The sequence below is a fragment of the Homarus americanus genome, unplaced genomic scaffold (assembly GCF_018991925.1).
Source record: "Homarus americanus isolate GMGI-L3 unplaced genomic scaffold, GMGI_Hamer_2.0 scaffold40856, whole genome shotgun sequence".
In the NCBI taxonomy this organism is placed as follows: domain Eukaryota; kingdom Metazoa; phylum Arthropoda; class Malacostraca; order Decapoda; family Nephropidae; genus Homarus; species Homarus americanus.
The window spans coordinates 3305911-3329359 of record NW_024734615.1 but is presented as its reverse complement, the minus strand read 5'-3'; the positions used below and the strand labels follow the sequence as shown (position 1 = coordinate 3329359).

Sequence of the window (23449 nt, the reverse complement as noted above, 5' to 3'; positions counted from 1 at the left end):
AATATCAGATTAGTTCAGCTTAGATTAGATTACGTTAGATTAGATTAGGTGATAGATGGCTTGTGTTATGTGTAATCAAATCAGGTTAGATTAAAATATAATAGTGAGGATCATTTAATTTCAGGTCAGTTTAGGCTACACTAGGTCATGCTATTAGGTTAAGTTAGGTTAGTTAAGGTGACATTAAGTTAGGATTCAGTTGTATAATATTACTCTCATACATTTGGAGCTTAAACGGGTTCTCAGGCTAAAGGAACTCATTTACTCCACTTACACGTGGTCAATATTTTTGGTAAGTATCCACAGCCACTTTTCATCCATTATTTCTGTACAATTATTCTTGTCACAGACTGGAATATTTTCCTAAGTTACGTAATGGACGGATAAAGTGATGATCGACCACCTACAGTTTCATACCAAGATTCAGAGTCATTTCATCTATACTATATACCGTTCATGAGATACCAGTAAAGTAAATATCAGATTTGCATAACTTGAACTTTGGTTTGATATTTTAAATTCTATTGATATATATTTTGGCGAATACCTGTCTGTTTGTCTGTCTCTTTGTTTATCACAATAATAATAATAATAATAATAATAATAATAATAATAATAATGGTTGCCCCTCATGTAACGAGGATGGCCGGCCCAAGGGCCACCTAGGCGTGAATTTGTTTAAGGTGTAGAAGCTGTCGCCAACACAACAACCACACCCTGAGCTAACTAGCTGCTTGACCCAGTGTCAAGGAATAATCCAAAAAGATCGGACAACTCGCCAACTGCACTGGCTAACCATTATCCCGGAATATGATCCGCAAAACGATTAACATCCAGGTCCCCAATTTCGCTGGGTAGATAGAGGCAAATGGTGTAAAGAAACTTGCCCATAGTTTCACCCTGCCCGGGGATCGAACCCGGTTCCCCTCGCTTGCGAGGCAAGCATGCTGACCATTACACCACAGGTCGCCAAAATCAATTAATGCGTCTGTCAGGTGTGGGGTTCGAACCCACGCACTCATACGAGTACCAGAGCTTAAGTCTGGCGCCTTAGACCACTCGGCCAACCTGACTATCCCTAGTTCAACCACCTACCACTCACAAGTAACCAGCGTGGAATAGTTGCGTCAGGCCTCTTAAGACGCAACATGAATATTAACCACACCATTCCTCAGCAATGTACTCACTCTAAAGCTTAATTAATCAGCTGACTTGCTTCTTTCCTACATCGCCTTGCCCTTAGTGTAGCCTGATGGTGGTCAAGGCCGTCACTATCACAACACAAGTTCCACATGGTAAGGTAATTAGGGCAGAGGAGGACAGCGTGTAGCAATAATACTAAGGAGCAAAAAGAGATCCTAATTCTGGTGTGTGTGTGTAAGGGGAGGGGAGGGAAGGGGAGAAGGGAGGGGAAGGGAGGGAAGGGGAGAGGAGCCACACTACTCGCACTCAACATTTACCTCATCAAGAACCAGCTACTTACGATGTAATTAAACTCTAGGTTAAAGAGTTTGTTTTGGAAGGGTCATTATAACATTGGGGTTGTCGGTATGTGTGTGTTTATTAGACTCTTTTGTATAATTAGGTGTATAGACCCTCACTCCAAGCTGTCTGGTGGGGGATAGGTGTAGCGTATATAATTATTTTGATTCATTACTGAGTCGCCTTACCGTGTCATAATGGGTTGACAATAAATACAATACCCTTTTCTTTCTGCTTATCAGGTAACATCAACAGCAAGACGATGACACCAGCTGGCAGTCTTACAGAACAACAACAGGTAAAAAAGGTTTCTCTAGTTCCGCTTTTAACACTTGAGGGTCATTGTTAATTAGTGAACTTATATAACAGTTTGATAGACATAATATTGTAGTTGTTTCTGAAGAGACTCTGGAATATAACTCACTCTAGTTCCCCAGCAAGTGTTCCATACTACACCGGAATCCTTACCACCTAAGACAGACCATTTTAGTCTCTCGTGTCATCAGAGTCTGGTTACTACAGCTGAACACATCATCCTGAACGACGTGTTACATCAGTGTACAGTAGATAACGTGGAGGTCATAGAGGAACAATTACAACAACTGTGTGAAACAAATTATCGTTCACAAGTGTGTTATTGAGTGACCTACTGTGACCTAAACACTGGCCAGGGACACCTATACTGGCCTGGTGGTAACATCACTCTATTACGCCCGGTGTTGGGACTCACTATAGTTACATTTACATAATTAAAACCAAACTCACTGATGCTTGTAAGTACAGACCTCGTTGTGGAGGACCGTGACGTAACTGTGTGTGTGTGTGTATGTGTGTGTGTGTGTGTGTGTGCGTGCGTGCGTTCTACCTTTCCACCGACTGCAACCACAAACCGATGGGAAGATTGGAATACACCGGGGATGGACCACAGGGGGAGGAGGGGGAGGAGCAGAGATGATGGAGTTCCTCGCGTCCCTCCATCTCGGGAACCACGGTAAAAATCTCCCTCACTACCATCAAGACGAGAGAGGCTCAACCTACCTCAGCTATCACGCAGGAGGAGTATCAGATCACCAAGCCGTAAAGTTAATACAATCACCAGGGTTACTCAGATGAAGTATATATATACAGTATATATATATATATATATATATATATATATATATATATATATATATATATATATATATATATATATATATATATATATATATATATATATATATATATATACTGGTATATAAGAATCGAGTGATAAGCCTCTCCAAGCCTGCAGTACAGCTTTTGAAATGTTTTCTTTAATTTCCGTTCGACTTTAGAGCTTTCAGTAAAGTGATGTTTTGTATACGACTGAAGAGAGCAGTGCCAACACAAGAGAGACTGAGCAGTGCCAACACAAGAGAGACTGAGCAGTGCCAACACAAGAGAGACTGAGCAGTGCCAACACAAGAGAGACTGAGCAGTGCCAACACAAGAGAGACTGAGCAGTGCCAACACAAGAGAGACTGAGCAGTGCCAACACAAGAGAGACTGAGCATTGCCAACACACGGGAGACTGAGCAGTGCCAACACCCGAGAGACTGAGCAGTGCCAACACACGAGAGACTGAGCAGTGATAACACACGAGGTTGTATCGGGTGAGTAGACTGGTCAGTGTTGGCAGTATCATAGTTCACAACACACAGGGACAACAAGAGCTTCATTGTTCAAACGTGTCATTTCCATTCACCATGACAACCACTCGAGCTGCTATGCTTTCTCGGTCAAGAGGTTAAAGGTTGAAGGACAAACTTATGAAAAAAAGCACAAACAGACTGAAATGGTTTCCTACCTCGAGTGTAGGTTAGTTATTATTATTTTTTGTAACGTTTTAATTATATTGAAATTCTTATTACTCTCGTTATTGTGATGTACAGTTGGTGATGCGGTTTTATTAGTATCAATATATTATAATAAAATACACGTTAGACACACAGTTAGGAGTGCCACAACCTTGGATGTGGGGCAGACATGGCCAGCCACATACGCACTAACTTAAACAAACTGCCACTCGTGAGGTGTGAACTGGGACACTGACCTCTGAACCTTTGACCCTAAAGTTACTCTCTAGAGGTTGTACTGTTGATATACTGTATGCCAAGTTTGGGTATTCTAAGTCCGGATCATCTAGAAATTAGCCTCCCTCCCAGATTGTTTCACCTGATGATTAAACACCCTAACGCTAACCTAACCTAACCTAACCTAACCTAAACTATCTCCTCCAAGTAACGTTAGGAAGTTTAATCCTCAGGTTAAATAAGCTGGGAGCTAATCTGTAAGTTATCTCAGATCATGTTGTTCTTGACTTGTGCTGAGGACTATTATTTACACACACAGATGGCACTGATCGCCCTACTCACGTCATCCCGTCGGCTTGAGTAACTAGCATTACCTCGCCTCAACTCGGCCGCGATATTACCACTGCAGGTTGTGTGTGATCTGTGGACCGCCCTCTGTCTGCCTCAGTCAGGGGGATTACCTTTCTAATGAACGCCCACCATTATTGGATAGTTCTCGTAAGCTCACGGATTATAGGTAATTATATTTTGCTGTCAACCGAAAACTCTGCTGTGATGTGAAGTATGAGGGAGATGATCGATAGCGTTTGGTGTTTGGGAATAAATTTGAGTTAGACTTTTGTTTTGTTATAGATGGGAGGAAGGTAAAAGGGAGTAATACTCACCAACAGAAAAAAAAAGTCTTATTAACTCATGGAAACTCAAAGTACTTGGCTCTCTACACTACTGAGATAACAGACACACACTCTCCTTCAGATACTGTTCAAGTGTGTTTGTGTGTGTGTGAATTATTCGGATTACTTCACCACGTCCCCGATAGAGTCTAAGTCCTGTCCTGACACTGTGATCTATCATGGAGAGGTTGGAGGTAAGAACACCTGTATTACTTAACACCACTCCGCCTCGGTCTTCAAGGCACACCCCAGAGCACAGACCGACACCTGAACGCGTTCTTGACCTAAGTGTCCCGAGTACATCTTTTAAGAGGGTCTGTACATAATGTCTTTTGGTTAAATGTACTGAACTTCCGACTACGATGGTGGAAAAGGTCGAGTTCTAAGAAAAGCGCGCGCAAAACACAGACAGGCAGACAGACAGACAGGCAGACAGACAGACAGACAGACAGACACACACTAAAACAACCATCACTAATCACTATCATGTTTCCTCAGCTATCTAAAGACTCTATTGATTCTCCATCACAAAACATTTCAGTAATAATAAAAACAATCTAACTCACTAACAAGGTAACATAGTCAAGACTCACCAACAAGTATGAGTTTTTATATTCATCGAGACGCGTGAAGTGAAGATACAACAAATGGCAGATTCCCTAAAAAAAAAAAAAAAATAAATAAAAAATTGACGTTTTTTTTTGTAAGAGTCTGGATAATTTGTGTTTCCTCTTCGCCTCTTTTTGTTATCTACACAAGGGAAATATTTACTCGTGTGCTTATTAGCTGACACTCAGTACCATTTTCAGTCTTCCATAGCTGACACTCACTACCACCATCACACTCCACCACAGCTGACACCCACTACTACCCCCACCATCACCACCATAGCTGACAACGATCACACTCCCACACAGCTGACACCCACTACTACCCCCACCATCACCACCATAGCTGACAACCATCACACTCCCACACAGCTGACGCCCGCCACACACACTCCCAGAGAACGTAACACCAACACACTGGAATCAATGACTTGGATTCATCATTTGCGCTTCACTAAGATTCCCTAACCACATCAGATCACACAAGGCTACAGACACTACTCCCCGTCCCTCCCCTCTTCTGACACTCTTTACCTCCCCTCCCTCCCCTCTCCCCCTCCTCTTACACTCACTGGGGTGCTTAATCTTCACGTGATTCTAAAAGATTTCAGTTTCTCAGCAAAAAAAAAAAAAAACTACAAGGAATAAAATCATCGAAAAAGACTGAAAAAAAAATATCACAATTTATAGGATAAAAGTTTCACAGCATTAAAAAAAAATCTTGTCAAGTTATAAAGAATTTGGGAATTTTATGAAGCAATGTCTTTAGTTTTTATCTTAATTAGTGTACAGATATTGGTTAAGTGATGTCATGTCCAGGTAAGAGAGATGATAAAACATTCACGTAGGAGTGGGAGTGAGTACCTGTCCACCCACTCTGTTAATTACAATAATATGTTAAGTTTGAAAATTTAGTTACACCTCTCTATCTCTCTCTCTCTCTCTCTTCTTCTTCTTCTTCTACGTCTCATCCTCCTACTCCCACTCTTTACCTTCTCCTTCTCTTGTACCCTTATCAAACCTCCCTCTCCTCCCTCTCTCTCTCTCTCTCTCTCTCTTATACCGCTTCTTCTTTCCTCACCTCTTTTTCTCCGTCGACTACTCTTCTCATCGTCTCCCACTCCTTCCCCTCACCCTACCGACTTACCCATTCCTTCCACTCCACAAAAATTTCCCCTCTTGTCTCTCTCTCTATCTCTCACCATGTCTACCCCTCACTCAACCACACTCCCTCCATCAACTCCAGGTCCAATAGATACAAATATATTGGGTTTGTCACTAAAGAACCATACTGGAGGAGGAGGAGGAGGAGGCTACGTTAAGTTACTCCCTCCTGTAGCAAGAATAGTTCCTCCCACATGCCTCTCTTTCCCTCATCTCTACACGCAGAGGCCCCCAACAACACCAGCTGGGAGGGAGGAAGGCATACATATAGCTTTAAAGGAAGTCTGTTGTTTACGTCACAAACCTCACTGCTTGATCTTACCACAGAGCTTGGGATGTTTTTGTTAGACGCTCACTACCCTGTTTACAGTGGAGCTTTTTTTATATATAAGTTAGCGTGCACAAGTCGTAAATATTATAGCGGAACAAAGCTTTGACATGGAGCTATATCATAAATACATACACATGTATATTATATATGTATTCATATTCATATACATTCATAACAAAGCTTTACTGGTGTGGGAGAATGGAAACAGTATTCATTGTTTTCTAAATCTCAGCTTCAATCTTTAGTCTGAAGTCTCAAAAATATCAGCAAACAGTTACAGTACATACGCCAGTGTGTAAAACAGGGAATCAATATTCTGTCAATTAAATATCAAACTGTAAGCAAACTTTTATTTACGATTTGTACTACATTTTCAGACATTAAATATTACAAGAGCTAAATGGAGGCCGCCTGTGTTAATATCTCCGCCTGAGCCTGTGTCGAGGGTAACTCCCACACACTTACTCACCTCCCTGACCCTGAGTGGTGAAGAATGACAAATAGCGGAGGAGTAAGTCGAGGAGACACGAATAATAAATAAAACCGTAAAGCGTGTGGTGGTGGCAGTGAGTGGACGCTTGATAGATTCATGATGTGTTCTATCCTTAGTCAACCCCGAGGTGCTGAGGACGGTGCTGCTGCTGAGGACAGTGCTACCACACTACCAGTCAACCCGGGTGTGAGGACGGTGCTAACACACTACCAGGGTGCTGCGACGGGCTACCACACCAGTTAACTTGGGTGCTGAGGACGGTGCTACCACACTACCAGTTAACCTGAGGTGCTGAGGACGGTGCTACCACACTACCGGTCAACGAGGTGCTGAGGACGGTGCTACCACACTACCAGTCAACCTGAGGTGCTGAGGACGGTGCTACCACACTACCGGTCAACCCCGAGTGCTGAGGATGGTGCTACCACACTACCAGTTAACTCTGGTGTTGAGGACGGTGCTACCACACTACCAAGTCAACCTGAGGTGTGAGGACGGTGCTACCACACTACCAGTACTCAGTTGAGACGTGCTACCACACTACCAGAACCTGAGGTGCTGAGGACGGGTGCACCACACTACCAGTGGGTGCTGACCACCACACTACCAGTTCAACCCCGGTGCTGAGGACGGTGCTACCACACTACCAGTTAACCAGGACCTACTGAGAGGGTGCTGCGAGGTGCTGACGTGCTACCACACTACCAGTCAACCTGAGGTGCTGAGGACGGTGCTACCACACTACCAGTTAACCAGGATTTAATCGGCTGATGCCAGTCAAACTGAGCTGAGGACGGTGCTACCACACTACCAGTTAACCCAGGGTGCTGAGGACGGTGCTACCACACTGCCAGTTAACCCGGTGCTGAGGACGGTGCTACACACTACCAGTTAACCTGGGGTGCTGAGGACGGTGCTACCACACACCAGTAACCAGTCACCACACTACCAGTCAACCCGGGTGCTTGCTACCACACTGCTACCAATTACCAGTTAACCTGTGAGGACGGTGCTACCACACCTACCAGTCAACCTGAGGTGCTGAGGACGGTGCTACCACACTACCAGTCAACCCGGGGTGCTGAGGACGGTGCTACCACACTACCAGGGGTGTGCTGACCAGGTGCTACCACACACCAGTTAACCTGGGTGCGGGACGTGCTACCACACTACCAGTTAACCCGGGTGCTGGAGACGGTCCACACTACCAGTTAACCCGGGGTGCTGAGGACGGCTACCATTCACCACCACATCTACCAGTTAACCCGGTGCTGGAGTGCTACCACATACCAGTCAACAGGTGCGCGTGACGGTGCTACCACACTACCAGTCAACCTGTTGCTGAGGACGGTGCTACCACACTACCAGTTAACCTGGGTGCTGAGGACGGTGCTACACACCAGTTATGTTGAGGACGGCGCTACCACACTACCAGTTAACCCGAGGTGCTGAGGACGGTGCTACCACACTACCAGTCAACTTGGAATGCTGAGGACGGCGCTACCACTCTACCAGTCAACCAGAGAGTAAAGATTCACAACCACAGTCTACCAGGTAATACAGATATGACGTCAATTATCAATGTTTACAACAATTTCCTCACAAGTTCACGTAGTCAAATTTGATATGAAAAAAAACCCTACAAACGAAACTCCTATTACAAGAAACAAGAAAAATAAACAAATAATAGAATAAGATAATGAATGATTCAATCGGGAGGTCTTGTCTCGGATAACTTCTACTCTGGTTACCGTGAAGATCAGTTCGACTTATTTTACAGGATTTGATTACCAGAGGCAGGATGGTATACAGTTGGTGTAGGTCAGTGGTGGTGAGTTGTGGGTTATGTTGGTGCATCCTGAGGCCGTGTATGCTCTAATGGTGCAGGTTAGGATATTATTGCATGTAATGGTGTTGTCTTGGTATTAGTACAGGTCATGATGGTGCTGCCTGGGATAGTACAAGATTTATTGGTGCAGTCCAACATAGCGGGGAGTGGGGAGGGTGAGGGAAGGAGATAGGGTGTGCAGGACTGTGGGAGGGTGTGCAGGAGGGAAGGAAGGAAGGAGGGAGGGAGGGAGGGAGAGAGGGAAGGAAGGAAAGGAGGGAGGGAACAAGGGAGGGAGGGAGTGCCACAGTGTAGTGTGAGGAGTGAGCGGTGTGGTGGTGGCACCTTATGGATGGCCCTCTGCCTGGGGGACACCCGGGCATTACCACGTCACTCAACCCAGATCCTATCCCCTCCCTCTCCTCTCCTTCCTCCCTCTCTCCCTCCCTTCCTCCATCCCTCTCCTCCATCCCTCTCCTCCCTCCCTCCCTCCCCTCAAATGTTGGATCCCGTCTCCTGACAAACGAGGATCTATCTACAGTATCTATCTATCTATCTATCTATCTATCTATCTATCTATCTATCTATCTATCTATCTATCTATCTATTTATATCTAGCTATCTGTCTGTCTGTAGTTTTACTTATCTTTTTGTCAGTGTTTCTTTTCATCCTGTCTATTTCTCTTTCTTACTTAGCACATTTCCTACATTTCTTTTTCTACGTCTATCTGTCTAACTCTCTGTCAGTTTATTCCAAGTCTCTCTCTCTCTCTCTCTCTCTCTCTCTCTCTCTCTCTCTCTCTCTCTCTCTCTATTACATTCTTTCCCCCATATCCATTAATTCCCTACAATATGGGGAAATTCCTATCGACTGACAGTAAGAACCAGAGTTTTGTCAAGAGGTATACTATGAGAAGCCTCAGTCACTCGGGTGGAACAGAACACAACAGACTCTCATTATCCCTCAATTGCATTATAATATCTTCTAATGAATTCAACTCTCCGATTAATAAAGATCAAAGAATGAATAAATCTTTTGAACTTTCACTAAACTTAGGATTTAAAAATAAAAAGAAGAACGTGGTCATGATTCGGGTTGTTATTCATCGTATTGATAAAGGTTTCAGAGGAATTAATTGATTTTAAGGAATATTTCGATATGTTTATGTGTTTTTCCTACGATTGGGATGTTAGTATACTCGATTGGGGTGTTAGTATACTCGATTGGGGTGTTAGTATACTAGATTGGTATGTTAGTATACTCCATTGGGGTGTTAGTATACTGATTGGGATGTTAGTATACTCGATTGGGGTGTTAGTATACTCGATTGGGGTGTTAGTATACTAGATTGGTATGTTAGTATACTTGGCTGGTATATAATCATACTAGATAACTGGTGACAGGTGGTGCACAGCAGACACTCCTCAGGTGGTACAGATCGGAGAGCAGCATTAAGACACCCATCATCTATTGACAGCAGCAGACGCTAGGTGGCAGAGCGGCAGGTACAATACACACCCTCACCCCTGGAGGAAGGCAGCAGATGGCAGACGTCTAAGAGATCGTGTGACCCGGATTCCTCCACGGATAATTGTGTTTGACATATCCATGAGTAAGTTTGTTCACGAGCTGCCGGCAAAATTCCCCCCTCTCCTCCTCCCCATCCCTCCCTCCTCTTCCCCCCTCTCATCCCTCCACCTCCAGCCTAGCCCGAGGACACCAGGAAAAAAAGGGAAAAAAAGGAAACAAAAAAGGATAAAGAAATCAAAAGATACAATTTTCCTGATATTTTTTTGTTTCTCATAGCTGTCTGATCTCTCCCTCGATCTTGAACACGTCGATGAAAAATGGAAAAAAAAAATATATATAGAGAGTTAAATGAGTAAATTTACGACTAACCAACTTTCTGTTGTGATTGTCAACATCGGTGCCTCAAGTTTGTTCTCTGGATTCAACGGACAAACTTGTGTTTTTAATGTTATTTACTCAAACAAAGATAACTTGATTTTATTGTTTGTGGCGACTCTTGAGTTTCTATGTTGCTAGTGTGTTTGTTTGTGTTACTTTGGATGTTGCTGTGTTGCTAGTGTGCTGCTTGTGTTACTTGGGTGTTGCCGTGTTGTTAGTGTGTTGTTTGTGTTACTTTGGTGTTGCTTGTGTGTTGTATGTGTTACTTTGGTGTTGCTGGTGTGTTGTTTGTGTTACTTTGGTGTTGCTAGTGTGTTGTTTGTGTTACTTGGGTGTTGCTGTGTTGCTAGTGTGTTCCTTGTGTTACTTGCTGCTGGTGTTGTTAATAATTTGTTTTGTGTTGCTTGGGTGTTGCAGTGTAGCTTGTTTGTTTTTGTGTCACCAGCTTGGTACAGTGCTGTTAACATTAAGTAGTTATTATATACTAAAAGTTAACACTACAGCACACTTATGTACGAGCAGTTAACATTACAAAACTAATCCACTAGCAGCAGTTAACATTACAACACCAATTCATTAGCAGTTAACATTTGATTACGCTTAGCTATTAACGTTACAATGCTCCTTACGTACTAGCAATTAACATCACAACACTCAAATATACTAGGAGATAACATTAACTACACTCTTATGTAGTTTATAAAGTGATGTGTATAATAATATGTACTAACATTACACAAACTTCCCCGTACTAGCAGTTAACAATCATCACACGCTGGGATCACACTGTTAACCTCGTTGGGAAGGGAACAGAAGTGAGGGCATTGCTAAAGGCCATTTTCTAAACTGGCAAATGTCTCTTCCCCCGCCATGGTCTTTTTCAGTCACTCTCAACAATAGAAACGCCGGGAAAAATTTAGCAAGTGCGCCATTGTTTTGTACACTTTCAACTTCAAACCCAAGTAATTAAGTTTTTTGCAGTTTTAATCGTTCGTTTGGGAGTAGGTGTTTGGGGGATGGTATGAGGGTGGGTGAGGAGGGTGGGAAGAGGAAGAGGAGAGGAAGAGGAGGAGGGGAGAGAGGGTTGAGAACGACAAGATGAGAGGTAAAGGAAGATATAGGTTGAAGTGGAGGCTGGAGGAGTTTGGGAGAGGGGCAGAAGAGAGGACAAAGGAAGAGGAGAGGAGAGGAGAAGAGAGGAAGAGAGGAAAGGAGGGGAAGGGATAGAAGGGAGTAGAAGAGTGGAGATAGAGGAGTGAGATAGTGATGAGGAGGAGGGAGAGAGGTAAGGAAAGGGGAAGGGTAAGGGATAAGGGAGAGGGAGGAGAAAGAAGAGGAGGAGGAGTAAGAGTGAATTGGAACGGTATTAGCGAGAGAGAGAGAGAGAGAGAGAGAGAGAGAGAGAAGGATTGATAAGGTATTGAATGGATGTGATGGATCAGAAATGGATTGGTCAATGTTATTAGAAATTAAAATGAAGAGAAGAATGAGAGATGATTAACATGGCATTGGTAAAGGACACACACACACACACACACACACACACACACACACACACACACACACACACACACACACACACACACACACACACACACACACACACACACACATACACACGTGATACACCTCCACTCTTAAACAATATGTCCAACAACTGTTTCCTCGTCTTCTCTCTGTCGACTTTATGAAAGATATTGGTTATCTTGACGTCATTAAAGATATTGGTTATCTTGACGTCATGAAAGATATTGGTTATCTTGACGTCATGAAAGATATTGGTTATCTTGACGTCATGAAAAATATTGGTTATCTTGACGTCATGAAAGATATTGGTTATCTTGACGTCATGAAAGATATTGGTTACCTTGACGTCATGAAAGATATTGGTTATCTTGACGTCATGAAAGATATTGGTTATCTTGACGTCATGAAAGATATTGGTTATCTTGACGTCATGAAAGAATATGGTTATCTTGACGTTATGAAAGAATATAGTTATCTCGACGTCACAGAAGCAATTGAATATTTTGACGTCATAAGAGATAATGGTTGTCTTTACGTCATGAAAGTCGAGTTGTTTCATAGGGGGTAAGAGAGACGTGCGCTGGTGAAGTGTAATGACGTGACAGTTGTAAATGAAACTCATGCAAGACGTGATAGGTGTAAATGTCAATAATTTATGAATGACATGTGTAAATAAGATCAACATTCAAGAGGTTTTTTATGTGAAAGGAGAATACCGTAGTTAAGTACATCTGGCAGGGAGACAAGGGGGAATATCTGGCAGGGAGACATGGAAGAACATCTGGCTGGGATATAAGGGAGAACACCTGGTAGGGAGACAAGGAAAGAACAAATAACAGGTAGACGACAAAGAACACTTGGTAGGGAGAACAAGGAAGAACCTCTCACAGAATGAAAGAATTTGTTATACTTAGACCTGGCCACTCTGAGCTAAAGCATGACCTAGCTTCCCAAGTCATTATTATTATCACCCTCTGGTCTTTACGGTATGCCTAATATATTGCTTAAAAAAAAAAAATCACCAAATTAAGAGCGAAGGATAACGTATAATTATAATTTCCCATAATAGAGAAATAAAACGAGTAGAATAAAAAAATATGGATAAAAAAAAATTATAAAATATCTTTTCTCTGCGATAAAACCCCATAAAAACTGGCGGGGTAAAAAGGATGAGTTTGAACTAAGAGCGGAGGGGAGGAGACCCAAAGTTGGCTCTGGCTAGGGAACCAAACTAACAAAAACACACATTTGTTCTGTTATAAGTCAAGGGTACAGGTTCCCCCCCTCCATGAAAATACACAATATATGGATGTTCAGTACTGATGTTCTCGGTATATTGCCATAGAAGAACGGGGAAAATTTTTTGCCATGGAAAAACAAAACAAAACAGAGAATCGGGGAAAAATAAACAGTAGTGGAGGGAGGAAGAGCACTCGACAAATCAACAGAATTGTCTTATATTGGCGACCTGATAATGTGACACTGTGGCGTAATTTTGTTGTTTTACTGAGTATGCATAGTAAGAGTTATTTGTTTGTTTTAATGTCAATGCTCTTAAATATGAACAACCTCACTCTTAAATCAACAAAACCCGCCTTTAATCCACCGAGAATATCTTCATGTATCACCAATCGTCATTAAACCTTCCCACGTGATCGTATGACCTGGATATATAAATCAGTACATTCTTATATCTCTCTTATATGGCATCTGCTAAGCTTAAGTCCACCTTCGTCTCATAACACCAACAACCAGACCCCAAGACTACCAATATGAATCTCTTATCTTCTCTTACCTCCCCGTCCTCTCAACTTAACGTTCAATTCCCTAGTGTGATGGGGAAGGGACTTGGAACTCTCCCCATTTAACCAAGTCCTATCCCGACCCTGCCATGAGTCTCTCTCCTGCCCACCACCTTCAGTAACTCCTCCTGCTGCTGCTCTCCCTCCTCCTCCTCTCATTGGTCTGTCAGTATTGTTATTGTTACCGTTGTTAGTATAGTTAGTGATGTTACTGTTGCTGCTGCTTTCACTGTTGGTATTGTAACTGTTCCTGTTGGTACTGTCACTCTTACGGTGGTTGTTACTGATCCTGTTGTGTCAGATTGTTACTACTGTTTCTGCTGATATTACTATTAATGACGTTACCAGTGGCGTTACTTGTGTTGCTGCTTCTACTGACCTAAACAAATCCTCAAGTTTCATTATTCATCACCTCCTGTACTGTGCACTGTCAGGGGTTGATAGTAGCTGACAGTAACCTACAGTACTTGGCGTCCTTTCTCTTAATGCCAAGATCTAATAACACCATTGAGAGTGTAATGCTAAGACGTCAAGGAGTGTTTACCAGGCCAGGGAGAGTACTGTGAGATAAGGAGAGACTTGAGATAATAACCAATTTCTCGTATCTCTCAGCCAATAAGAGGAGAAAATTACTAACTAGCTGATACCTAGTTAGTCTTCATATTAACGCTAGAAACAACAAATTTCAGTTTTTAAATTACAATCGACCATAATTTTCTATTCACAAAATGAAAAATAAAAATCTTTATTGAACACTTTGTAATTAATAAATGACCAGCTTTGTATAGAGTGCATTAGCTATATACAAATTACATTCAGTGTCTCTTATTAGTGAATCAACGAGAATAAATGACTTTCTATTGATTCTTATGTGACTTTACGATTATGTGATGTATTTTTTTTTAATGTTACTTAAGAGGATGGCAGTACTGTATTAAGATAACATTATGAGGGAAGATGATAACTGATTCAACGGTGACTCAGGTATGATTCATGGGTGAGTTAAGGATGACTCAGGGGTGAGTTAAGGGTGATTCTAGGGTGACTCAATAGTAACTCAGGGATGACTCAATAGTAACCCAACGGCAACACAAAATTAACTCAACAGTAAAACAACAGTAACCCAACAGTAAACCAAGAGTAACCCCAAAGTAACTCAACAGTAACTCAACGGTAACTCATCATCACTGAATAACACTAACATATAATACCTATACCACAACCCTTCCATAACCTAAACACAACCGAGTAAATAAAAAATAAATATTAGGGTTAACTAACATTTGGAAAGTCATAACTCTAACTGAACTAAATGGCCCAGGGTGATTTTTTTTTTGGGGGGGGGGGGGTTCACGGTTTAAAAAAAACATGTAAAACTAAAACATGTAATACATTTCATAGAGGCAAGAGTTAAACCACTAAAACAATATACCAGGTGCAGACACGCGAGGGTATAAATAAACCCCTTTAGGTGTGTGTGTGTGTGTGTGTGTGTGTGTGTGTGAAATGGCTCCCTAACACCACTGTTACCAGACCTCTCGCTACCAAGACGGTGACCAACACAGCCGTCAATAAAGAGAGACAACAAAGAGTGAATGTGTTTTAATGTGGCAACAGTGACAACAGAGAGTAAAAACAGCATTACAAAAATAGAAGAAAAATACACAGAAAACCGAAAGAAATAATAATATAACAAAGAGACAAGAGACAATGGAAAGAGAATAAGATACCAAGCAATAGAGGGAAAGCCAAGAAAAGAGGAATAACACCAAAAGACGTGATAATATTAGGAAAGGAAGACAGGCAGGTGAATGGAACTAACGTGAAGACTATTTCCAGACGCCTGACAGAACATGAGGACATAAATTTGCAAATGTTCGGAAGAGAAATGAAATCTTTTAGGTTCGTTTATCAAGTGTAATATATGTTTGTCCTATTGTGCTTCTTAACGTAGACAGCTGGTGTATGTATATAAGTCGTAGTTAAGTTATGACATCGGGAAATTAACTTATTCTGACTTTACCTAATGTATCGTAACCTAACCTAACCTAACCATATCATTATACGAATTACTTACAAGTAAATGTTGGTTATTAATTAATATGATTCACTACACCAATTGGCTGTGACGTACACACATATCAGCACCTCATGAGGGCCAACTGCTCTCCTGTGATTGACGTAACTCAGACACTGTGGAGTTGCCGAATAACACACACTATAGAGAGAGTATGTCAATAGATAACTATATTTTAAAATTTAATTCCAGCGCCACAGGTAACAAGAATCACCTAAACGACAATAAAGCTTAAAATGAAAGAAGCGAGCAATGATGTAACGATATACGATACTCCGGCAATACGTGTAACAGATTTCGTCAACAGCAGCTGATACTTAAAACCAGAGATATTGACTACAACAAAAACACACATTTTACGATACTCCAGCAACACAGCTATTTGCAACAGTGTGTATCAGAGAGTGCATCAGTGTTGGTTTTTCATCAAAACATGAATTTTCATCAACATCGATTTACCAACTGGACGAAACTTTAGTCAAAATCTGGTCATCACAAATATTTGATGGACAATTTCATAAGCTGTATGATGTATGATTTGTGATATGTAAATTCTAGTCACGACTTTACTTCACGTCTTAGGCTCCTCGTATAACAGGTGAAGGTGTTTTGTAGATGATACAAGAAGCCTCCATGACCAAGAGTACTTCAGGGGTCATATGGACAGATGCTATACTTTTAACTTCTGGAAATAAATATTTAAGCTCAAGTTACAGCAATAATAAACTCTTACTGTTTCTGTTTTGTTTTACTTATGCAAAAATAATGATTTTCCGTGACTTATGTTTAAATGATGAATAATGTCTAATTGTCATATTCATTATCAAAGTTTAATCAGACCGACTTTCACTGGTTAACTGTAATATTGTTTGTGTGTCCCGTAACAAACATATAACCTGTCTACTTGTGAAACTGATTCCCTGGAAGGTCTGAGTGTCTCCTGAGTAAACACAAAACACCGCCAATTGAGTAAACCAGACCCGAGATATGTTGTCTATTATTTAAAAGAAACTTAACTGGATAATGGAACAAGATAATGGAACCAGGTTAAGTAATAGACGTTGTTTGAGTTGTTATCGATAATTACCAAACCAGGTGGAAAAAAATCGTCATACAGGAGGCTGAGACGAACACACCTGTGGCTTCATTAAGATATACCTGAGTGATGTATGTGGGTTAGTGTTAAGTCATCCTCCGAGACGACCGTGACCAAAAGTCGCGACGATAATTCAGATAAGAGATATAACACAGGCGGGTCTTGCTTAACCCCATCACTGTGTAAATAGAAAGAATTGATAACTCTTTTGTCTCCGCGGCCTCTGGTGGTCTAATTTGATTCTGTTAAAACAAAAACAAATTTTACCTGCGGCCTCTGGTACTTTTTTAATGGAGAAAAGAAAAAAAATCAACTGCACCCAAGGGATATCAACTGAGAGCCAACACGACTATAAAGGCTGGGAAACAGAGTTAAATGTATATACAAAAATATATATAAGTAGATCAACGAATGATGATTTTATGCATGAATAAATAATCAATGAAATAGATGCAATAAAACGCATATAAGTTAATAGTTACAGGATTGATAAAAATGCAGTGGGAAATAATATGGCATCAAACTCAGAAACAGCAAGATATAATTTCCGCTGAATGATGAATTGTACTCGGTAGAAAAATAGTTTTGAACATGAAAAACTAAAATTACTGACTCTAAAAATGTGACAAGGTTATGAAGAGATAAAGATGAAAAGAATATAAATTTAACTATTATGAATAAAAGTGAACTGTACATTTCAATTTCCCTTTGATTTGAGAGGTATCTTATATATATATATATATATATATATATATATATATATATATATATATATATATATATATATATATATATATATATATATATATATATATATACATATATATATATATACACTGATGTAGTGGTGGCTAAACAGTATATTGGTGAATCACACCCGGTACTGACAGCTGGCGTCTACAGCCACTCACCTCGCCTAAGTAACAACAATCTAATCAACAAGGCCGAGCCGACGACGTGTGCTACCTGTGGCTGCTGGCGGTGTAGCGACGGTGGCTCAGCTGTGGCAATAGTTTACTCAACACGTGTGTGTGTGTGTGTGTGTATTATATATATATATATATATATATATATATATATATATATATATATATATATATATATATATATATATATATATATATATATATATATATATATATATATATATATATACACGTGTGTGTGTGTGTGTAAACGATAACAGCTTCAATGTATATGATGGATTTTTTGTCTCCGTCAGCCGAGGTTTCTCTAACATACCTGTGGATCTCCTCAGCTTCTTGTCATATTTATTCACTTATCAATTCTATAAACAGATTGAACGTACTGTAGTTTGACAAGAAGGAAAGTCTGATGTAATGATGGTAATTCTACAACATTAAGTTATTTTCTGTTGTAAATTAGGAATTTTAATTTTAAAATCACGTCAAGATTAAGCACCCCAAATTTTTTCACCTTCAGATTAACCAGCCTATTGCTAACCTCGCCTAACCTGATTAACCACCCTAATGCTAACCTCACCTAACCTGAACTAACTTAACCTAACCAAATCCTCCCAGGAAGCGTTGCAGTACTTAATCACCAGGTATAATAAACTGGATGGGGGTAACTAACTTTCTCGGGATCCAAGTTTTATTTAGAAATGAGCATCAACGGCAAGTATTATAAAGTATCGTGACGGGAGAGGTAAATCACTAATCGTCCATACTGTCGTGTACTGAGTCTCTCCATCTCATCACTACTTCTGCTGGCCGCTCACACACACAGTCCCTATTCACCTGCCGGCACTTGGACATATTTTCGCAAGATTTTTTTCTTTTTTTTCGAGTGCAAGTGTCGGAATGTTGACGGCCATCCGACATTATTTCCCTCTCTCCTTCCTTAAACTACCCTTCAACTCCGAGAAGAAGAGGGGGAGAGATAAGGAGGAATATTATGAATAACGCACGCATGCACGCACATATATGCACACACTCACACACACACACACACACGTCTACTAACAGCTGCCTAGCCTTGGTTATATAGTCATCCTGAGTAAACAACATCTGGGATCTTCTATATAGAGAGTAAGGTTTCTCCTCCCTCCCTCCCTCCTCAGAAGTACCCAACAGTGACACACATACACAACAACACAGGCAGAGAACACTGACGTAATGCAACACTCAGGACACGTGAATGTTTTAATTTAACTAGATATCGTCTTGTTAAAACTTGTCTAGCATTTCTGTCCATCTGAGAGACAAAAGGAGACGCTGTAGGAAGATATTACCCTACCAGACGCCCTAGTTACCCACACGACCCGCAGGCGAGGCTGAGGGTGTCAAGCGTGGAAACTCATTTGGCACAGGAGAATATCATTATAGTTCTTATATTGGACCGTCGAGCTGTGTGTGTGTGTGTGTGTGTGTGTGTGTGTGTGTGTGTGTGTGTGTGTGTGTGTGTGTGTGTATAACAGTGTCACAAGTCTAATTTCAGTATTGTAGAAGTGTGTAAAGTTATTGGCGGCCTTGTATTGTATATTAACTGATAATCCAAAAAGTTCAAGAATATGGAACTTAATCTAAAAAAAAAAAAGGAACTGTGTAGGTGAAAAATCAGTACACGTTTGTTAAAGGAGATGTAAAGGATTTAATTGAACTTTGGAGATTAAACTGAAGATAAACGAATTCAAATACAAATTGTGAAGATGAACATCACTTTGTGTATCCAGGTAGTGAACATAATAATAAGTGGATGAATACACGTAAAGAATTTAATAGATACTTGTGGAAAGGGTTATAGGGCAGCGTCTTTTAGTTAAATTTACTGTTGTAGCTGTGAACTTGGTAATGATTTAAGCTCATGAACAACAAAAACAACACTGATATGCACCGAAAAGGAAAAAAAAATGAACTAGAAAAGAATACATAAATAGTGCTTATAAAAAATTAAGGTAATTATATCGTCTCAGAGGCAGATGAAGAATAACGATGAGGATATAAAGTTCAAGCGACCAGTTTTGGACACACAAGTTGAGGCAGCCGTGAATAAAAATGTATCAAAAGTTTGTTAGGTTGATTAACTTCCAACTGAATTTTGTTAATTAATTACCGAAACGAGATTAAATTTTTTTACTGAATTATTAAATAATTTACTTCAAATGATTTCTTCCTCATAAATAATATTTCTGTTGTTATCTCAAAATGAAGAGCCTTATAGTGTACTCAGTCTAGCATAATGAGTTCCTCGGCCACTGTAAGAATAATTTTATATAACAAAATATTACATATGATAAAAAACTTTAAAAGAAAATGAGAAACTGAAGGTCAAAATGAATTTATATAAGCGGGAAGAAATATATGAACAAAAAGCTTTAGAATTCTTAAGAAAAGTTAATCTGCTCTGTGGATTTCGAGAAGATATTTAATTGGTGAAAAGACAATTAAATCCAATACTTCCTGGAGAAAATAAGCCATAATGATAGGGGTATAAGAACTCTTTTATTTTGCTGGTGTGTCTATAGTGTTTTCCATCTGTGTTTTTTTTTTCAGGATTCGGTACAATAGAACTTAATGTGCGATCATATGCCGGCGCCTGTGTCCAAATACTAGGCCATTAATATTATTGAACTGACTGATGAATAATAGTAAATATAATCACAAATCACATATCTAAGAAGTAGGTATACCAGTGTCTTGTATCTGGGGCTCGACGGAGAGAAGACCAAGTAATGTGTTAATATTCACGAAAGATAATAACTTGTGAACCTTACAACATAGGGGCAACATTAACATAGCCGCGTTCATAATCACAGTCTATATACTTTAACTACTGCATGGCCTCTGAACCACACCTCTTATTGTTGTGTGATGTACTGCCAAATGTGTATACCTATAAGAGTACTGTGTCCTTATCTCACGCGAAATTGTTCATGTACAACAATATATCTGTCTATGTTCTATACATGTGTACGTCCTTCCCGTGTATGTCTATATGGCCTGACTGTGTGCACATATCCTTTAAAATACTCCCATTGTATACAGTAGTGTTAATCGTTTCCCAATCAGTACCATCATTAGTCCATTTCTGTGTTTAATAGAATACACCGTCATCTGGTTCATTAGAGCGTCACAATTCTGGGTTGAGAACGTGAGACACTGACCTTGTAGGAACCGAGGTTATCCACGACGCAGGAGAGCTTCACGTCCCTGCCGGCGGCGATGGTCACATTCTGGATAGGCTCCACGAATCTGGGCTCCTCCGACAGTGTCCCTCCTGTGGAAGAGAAAATCGTCAGTAATCACAAAGTCTAAATCCAGCTGCTGCTACTGCATCTCACTCTGGTACATATAAAATATCATTTTTAACTTCATGGTTACAAACTTTTCAGAACATCAGGTTGTTTAAGAGAAGTTATCTGAAATAGGTGGATTGTACTAACGCCAAAGTTCCCTATAAATGAACAATGGGTTGAGTTACAAACCTCCGAAATCTCTAATATTGACTTAGATTCTGACCTTCAGAAGACATAAATTAACTACACCACCGCCTCCTCCCTTCGTCAAGACTTTATCTTCCCTCAAACGCAAAATTTATAGTACAATCGATTTCACTGTCGAGATCTTGGTGAGAAGTTTGGGCATCTCATAGATAAATGCAGTAACTTTTTTCTCCCAATGGCGTGAGTGGATAATTGGTTCACTTGTGATGTATGAAACAATTTGGTTCACATGAAATCTAAATTTGTAATTTGTTCTACTAAAGAGAGGAATAAGAATTTAACTCTATATTGCCTTACTGTACATAGATCGGAGTTGACTCGTGAACCACGTTTACCCTTTGTGTCTCTGGCGGCTGATTACGTTTCTAATGAGTCACAAAGGCTGTACAATAATAAAGGCGATACAAAAATTTCCCGGCAAAAACTAAAAAGCTAAAAATATTAATATATTAAAGAGTGAAGTAAAGTCACAAAATAGAAGCTTGAATTATATGTCTGTAGGTTAGGTTAGGTTAGGTTAGGTTCCTGTCCTTTAGGTAGTGGGGAAATTCCTTAGGTTAATAACTATATGCTTCTCGCCAGATGAAAGAGGTGGTCCCACATTCCTGACGGGCAGTGGAGATACAGCACACTGAATACTAAACCTCGATACATAAAGGAGTAATTTGGCCGACACCTGCACTCGATGGCCTTCAATTCCCAAACTGGTTAGTTAGGTGCACCTTTACTGGGGTGTACGTTGTGTACATTAAAGACATTATAATGTTCTAGTACAGTATTAAGTGATGACTGATGTTCCTAACAGTTGGAAGAAATATTAATAAGATATATTGAGGCACTGGAGTACATATAAGTGAGAGAGGCTGAGACCCATCCTCATACAATATTGAGCTAGTCTTAAGTGCCCAACAGTTAACAGGTACCGACAGTGGCCCCTCCAGAGACTCTCTTAAAATGTACTACACGAATTATTGAAGACGTCTCACCGTATCTCACCTCTGCCGTCTCTCACAGTCCCTCTTAAGAGCCATCTCGCCCTAGTCCACTTGGAGGATACCATCATTATGCCATGATGGTAGAGGCTGACAGAGATCGATAATCTGGCCTCTTTGACGAGGTGAATATCAATACACTGGGAGGGCAGGTGTAGTAACGCTCCCTCTCAGACGCCTGGAGGAGACGCAGGTGTATAAGAAGTACAGGTGTGATTTTTAAGACGCCGAAGAACCTTTACCAATATAAACGAGTACTTTCGCCAGAGAGAGAGAGAGAGAGAGAGAGAGAGAGAGAGAGAGGTGCTCTGACCTTCAAGAAAGTGTTCACATAATTGTTTTCCGTTACGCCAGAGAACTCAAGTGATACACATAAACACACAAAAGCTTCCTTAATAGATATAATATTTGCAGTAAAACAACATACTAGTAACATTAATATACCTCAGTTACAACACAAAAATCACTGCAATAACACACATATTCAACTCAAAACGCCCAACAAAAACACAACACAATTCTTCAGCGACACAAGAGCTACAAAATAACATCTAAGACAACAACAATAACAACAACAAAAACAGCAACAATAACAACAACAAAAACAACAACAACACAAATATAACAGAACAGCAACATACAGTAAATATTCTGTAGCAACACAACAACCAAGCAGTAACATCTCTAAAAAAAAAAAAAAAAACTGCAAAATAACAAACGCAAAGACAACGCAACAACAAAACCCAGAAGCAATCCATCAGCAGTACAAAGGCACCACCAGGGGGCAGTACAAAAACAACAACACAGCCGCCAAACGTTAGAAATACCTGCCGCATGCGACCATCCTGGCATAGTCTCTACCAACACCACAGCCCACTGCGACTCTGTGTCACCACCACCTACTACCATCACCACTACTACACCACCACCACCACCACCACCCACTA

At 40.5% G+C, this 23449-nt stretch overlaps 1 protein-coding gene and 1 non-coding gene across 2 annotated transcripts in view; both read right to left on the bottom strand.

Annotated features, from left to right (window-relative positions):
• Positions 1–22541, bottom strand: part of LOC121870318 (lachesin-like) — a 162994-nt gene extending 140453 nt beyond the window's left edge. The window contains exons 1-3 of the mRNA XM_042372101.1: positions 22507–22541; positions 21451–21461; positions 21172–21284 (exon numbers count right to left, since the gene is read on the bottom strand). Coding sequence (XP_042228035.1) covers positions 21172–21284; positions 21451–21461; positions 22507–22541 — 159 coding nt within the window. The remainder of the gene's footprint in view (positions 1–21171; positions 21285–21450; positions 21462–22506) is intronic.
• Trnal-uaa lies at positions 990–1073 on the bottom strand. The gene has a single exon. It is a non-coding gene; the product is annotated as a tRNA-Leu (tRNA).
• Positions 22542–23449: the final 908 nt, after the last annotated feature.